Source organism: Brachypodium distachyon, chromosome 2 (genome assembly GCF_000005505.3).
Source record: "Brachypodium distachyon strain Bd21 chromosome 2, Brachypodium_distachyon_v3.0, whole genome shotgun sequence".
NCBI lineage: Eukaryota > Viridiplantae > Streptophyta > Magnoliopsida > Poales > Poaceae > Brachypodium > Brachypodium distachyon.
The window spans coordinates 22,193,165-22,197,801 of record NC_016132.3 but is presented as its reverse complement, the minus strand read 5'-3'; the positions used below and the strand labels follow the sequence as shown (position 1 = coordinate 22,197,801).

At 45.6% G+C, this 4,637-nt stretch overlaps 1 protein-coding gene across 1 annotated transcript; it reads right to left on the bottom strand.

Moving 5' to 3' along the window:
* Positions 1 to 609: 609 nt before the first annotated feature.
* LOC100842957 (myb-related protein Zm38) lies at positions 610 to 1,765 on the bottom strand. The gene is made up of 2 exons (XM_003568346.4): positions 1,384 to 1,765; positions 610 to 1,280 (listed from the first exon to the last, which is right to left on the bottom strand). The coding sequence occupies exons 1-2, from the start codon at positions 1,644 to 1,646 to the stop codon at positions 842 to 844; spliced, it is 702 nt and encodes a 233-aa protein (XP_003568394.1). The 5' UTR covers positions 1,647 to 1,765; the 3' UTR covers positions 610 to 841.
* Between the last annotated feature and the right edge of the window lie 2,872 nt (positions 1,766 to 4,637).

The window sequence follows — 4,637 nt, the reverse complement described above, 5'->3', positions numbered from 1 at the left end:
CCTTACTCACAGGCCTCTCTCTCTCTCGTCCACACACCCCACCCCCTCTTGAACTTGATGCTGCATCGCTGCCATCCCCATCTTCACACACTTCATCCTCGATCTGACGGGCGTCAAGCCAGGGCATCGTTGCGTCCTGATGAAGCCTTTCTCTTAAGCTCAGGGAAGAGCTCATTACCTGCTAGCGCCATCAACCTCCCGGCGACCATCGTTGTTGGGGTCGGATGCATCCTTTCCCTTGTTTTCCTTCTTCTCTTTCTTCCTTCTCCCCCTTCCCCTTCTTCCTCCTTGCCAGCTGCTTTCACCACTCATCTGCTCACACTGAAAGATGTCGGATGATTCCCTCACCTACTGACATTTTGCTTACTCTTCTGTGAAAACAAAAAAGAGATGACGCGGTTTCAACGGTACCAAACCTGGAAATAGAACCTTATAGGATAGTTTGCCCATACGAGTTCCTCTGCACAGTGCCTAACTACCTGCTATTTGAAATAGCTCCAAGAATTCGTGGAGTGCAAACATAGACTAGCAGTACCAACCAAAAAACACACCACATGACGGTCTTTGCACAATATCCACATGACCAAAACTGAAAGGAACGCCAGAATCGGATGCCAGAAACAATAATACCCTCTCCACACCAACCTTTGTCACGTACTCACATTATCCCTTCCTTTAACCGAATAGCACCAACCAATAATAGAAATGGAACATGAATTTCGGGCGAAGGGAAAAGACGATATATGAACAGATTAGATTTCTTTTACTCCACTGGAAAAAAATTCCCCGTCTTACAAATTGCTGTGGGAGAGAGAGAGTCTTTGGCCATGTCATCGTCGTCTCATATGTACTGGCCTTGTTCCAAGGGCCTGAAATATCTAAACCCCGATGAGGTGTCGTCATCGGCCTGATGCAGGCGGCAGCTGCACGCCTCGCCGCCGCGGAAGCCGAGGTGGTAGCAGAGGCAGACCTGCGAGGTCGTCGTCGACTCGGTGTCCGCCGCCGGCGGGCCGACGGACAGGTCGAGGTTGAGGTCGGGGCACCGCGGCGGCTCCCCCGTGCCGCTGCTTCCGCCGTCGGAGGAAGACTCGGCCTGCGGCGGCCTCGCGAGGGCGAGCATCGCCGCGGGCTGCAGCGGCGCCGTGGTGGGCGTCGTGAGCGGGCGGTGCGTCCGCGGGTTCATGCCGCGGGAGAGTAATTTGCGCTTGATGTGCGTGTTCCAGTAGTTCTTGATCTCGTTGTCCGTCCTGCCCGGCAGCTGCCCCGCGATCAGAGACCACCTTCAAGTTCAACATCGAATCGAACAATTAATCCCCTCGATCGTCAGCAAGTTGAGAGACGAGCAACGGTTGTATTATGTGGATCCGGTGAGCAACTGCTTACTTGTTGCCGAGGAGGCCGTGAAGGCGGATGATGAGCTCGTCCTCGTGGTCGGAGAAGTTGCCGCGCTTGAGGTCGGGCCTGAGGTAGTTCATCCAGCGGAGGCGGCAGCTCTTGCCGCAGCGGAGCAAGCCGGCCGCCTTGGGCAGCGACCGCCAGCACCCTTCCCCGTGGGCCCTGATGTACGCGATCAGCCGCTGGTCCTCCTCCTTGGTCCACGCCCCCTTATTCGTGTGCTCCTTCTCGCAGCACGGCGACCGCCCCATATGGCCCTTTTCCGGCTCTACCTAGCTAGTAGTAGCGCAGATCAGCTCAGCTCCTCCTCTGTTTTGTTCTTCTTGAACACGGGCAGAGCAGAGCAGAGCCGAGGCGGCGGAGCGGTATATATGGCGCGCGTGCTAGGTACTCCCTCCCCATTGACTCGGCGGCATGTAGTGAGTTTGACGGGTCGGGTGGGTCGGGTGGGTCGGGTTGGGTGGTGGTTTGTGCGGTGCGGTTGCGGCGGTGGAGCCCCCGTGTTTAGTGCCATACTGATGATACTTGTGGGCGGTTTTGGTAGGTAGCTACGGTTTACTTTCTTCTTCTGCCAAGGATTTTAAATCAGATCGCGGACGTCGCTGCAAGGTGCGGTTACGGTTGGATGGATGCTCGTCTTTTAAGAGCTAAAGATTGGTAGAAGTTGGTACCCTCCTGGATTGGATGGATGGAAAGACAGAGGGCCATTGACTGGCAGGCAAGAGCATATCATGGTCCATGGAGCGAAAACCCCCTTTTGTACTACAAGTACTATCCAACAACAAAAAACGCCTTTTTTTTTTCTCAAAGCCATGACTGAATTTCTCAAAACGGTGCAAGACAAGAAGCTTCCAATTTCCACTGAAGCTCGCTGGGGGTTCCGCGTGGAATTAAGATGAGCCATTCTTATCTGATTAACTTTTTTTGGCATGATAGGTGGAAATGAGCTTAGATTCCTGCTGGGATTGGAAAGAGTATTTTTTTTTAATAAACTTTACCAACGTACTGTTTTTTATTCCACCATTGCTTTCTTTCAACGACCACAAACTAATCCTGATTCTCACAAAGTTGAAGCACGTACATTCAGTTCGAGCAACAAGTAAATACTGCCTGAACCAGCTTTATCAATTCCACCCCACCTAAAGCTGCGCGAACCTGAATTGAAGAGCAGAGTGCCCGACCCAAAGCTGCGGCAAGCGGAACAACCACCGGCTGATAAGCTAACTTTTTTTAAGCTTTCTGAGCTGTAGTTGCATATATACCATCCTAATCCTCTAGAAGGACGCAATTATTTAGGACTTGATTAGGTGGTGTGTATCTGGTATTCTGGTTACGAGTTTAGGTCGAGTTTGGTACTAGCTTCGGTGGCTCGACTCGGATAAAGAATCGAGTAAAGCTGTCCTCGGTCAAAACTAACATGCTATGAGAGATGAGAAAGGTGCAGCTTCCCTTTTCGTTGGGAACTACTTTGGTCTTATTGGGTCGGGTCCGACCAAACTCCAATACATTTTCTTATCTATTCTTGGCTCAATTTTATCAACTCGTGTAGCTTCGCTAATTTTCAGTTGTTTTAATTTCTTTTTGCAAATCTTAGCCACCTAATTAGCACACCACCCTTACGGTGGAAATTTAAATCAAATTTCTGTATGTAAGTCATAGAGAAAATATCAGATGAAAACTATCCTTACAGTGCAAATTTCGTAAAAATCATGTTTAGAAGTTTCAAATAGATTCCAAAAAAAAAATCATATGTTGCGATGTGATGTTCCACAGACACGCAAAATTTAAAGTCAAAACTCAATTACGTTCCGAAGGAATAAAAGAGAGAAATATACAAGTGAATATTGTCAAATAGTGCAGAACCACTATTCGTGTTGAATTTGTTTCTTCACTGCTACAACGAGATTGAGTTTGGACTTATAATTTTACACACATCTGAAACAACACTTTCCTAACATACGCAATTTTTTTGTTTTTCTCATTTTTATAATGGTTTCCGCCCACTTCCCACTATAAAGATGGTTTTCACCAGATAAGTACTTGTAAGTCATGGGGAAAATATCATGTGGAAACCACATATAAGTTGCAAAATGTGCAAACTTCCTGAAGACCATGTTTAGAAGTGAAAACCATCTGAAAGGCGGTGCATCAAGTGAAAACAATCTTTTCCGTGAAAAATCTGTAAAAATCATTGTACAAAATTAAAAATTAATATACCTTTATAAATATAAATCAAAGATAGGGAAATGTAACATGATTTTTAGAACCCCTAATATTCAAGAGGCCGTGGTAGTATTGTAGAACTGCTAGTAGGGGTGGGTGTTCGGTTTTAACCGAGAAGTCGGTTCGGTTTTTCAGAAATTCGGTTAACGAGAAATGTCAACCGAAATATGCTCGGTTTTTCAGCTAACCGAGAATTCGGTTAACCATAAGTTTCGGATCGGTTTCGGTTTAAACCGATATAACCGAACTTATGAACTGACAGGGAAATAGACAACATCGAGTCATAAATTTTATCAGAACTTCCAACATATATATGGCTTGAAGTCTCAAACAAAGAAACTTTGACATAACCAAAGGTCGCGTAGCCTTGAATGTACACCAAAGTTCAGAAACACTTCATACAAAATATATAATAAAATAGATATAGGTGCGTAACGACGTATGTTTTCGACTATTTATCATTAATTTGGTTTATTCGGTTAACCGAGGTTAATAACCGAATTCACCGAATTAAATTCGGTTAATCACACTCAGCAACCGAAATTATTATCGGTTAATTCGGTTTCGGCTAATTCGGTTTCGGTTTTTTACGCCCACCCCTAACCGCTAGTGTAACAAATGGTATGACAGACATAGACGAGACCCCAGGAAACTCGCATGCCCACTAGGACCGCGTGCCCTTGGCTGATTTTTTTTTAAAATGTCAACAAATTCTGAAAATGTGTACTTGTGGAATTTAGTGTATAAAAAATAAATTTTACACTTTTAGCTAAAAAACAGGAAAATTTAGTTCATAGATGTTAGTTTTTTAGTACCATTTTTTCTTAGAAACTCTGTTTTCACTGAAACTATAGAGGAACTTAGAGGACATTGTCACTTACCTGTGTGATTTATTTTGACATGTTCATACACTTTTTTAATGATTTTGCTGCTCGTTTTCTTTTCTCTGAGACCATGTAAGGCCAAGTTGTTGCCAATGGCGAGAACGCGCTGATATCTGTGCATGTTGCTTCACAGTT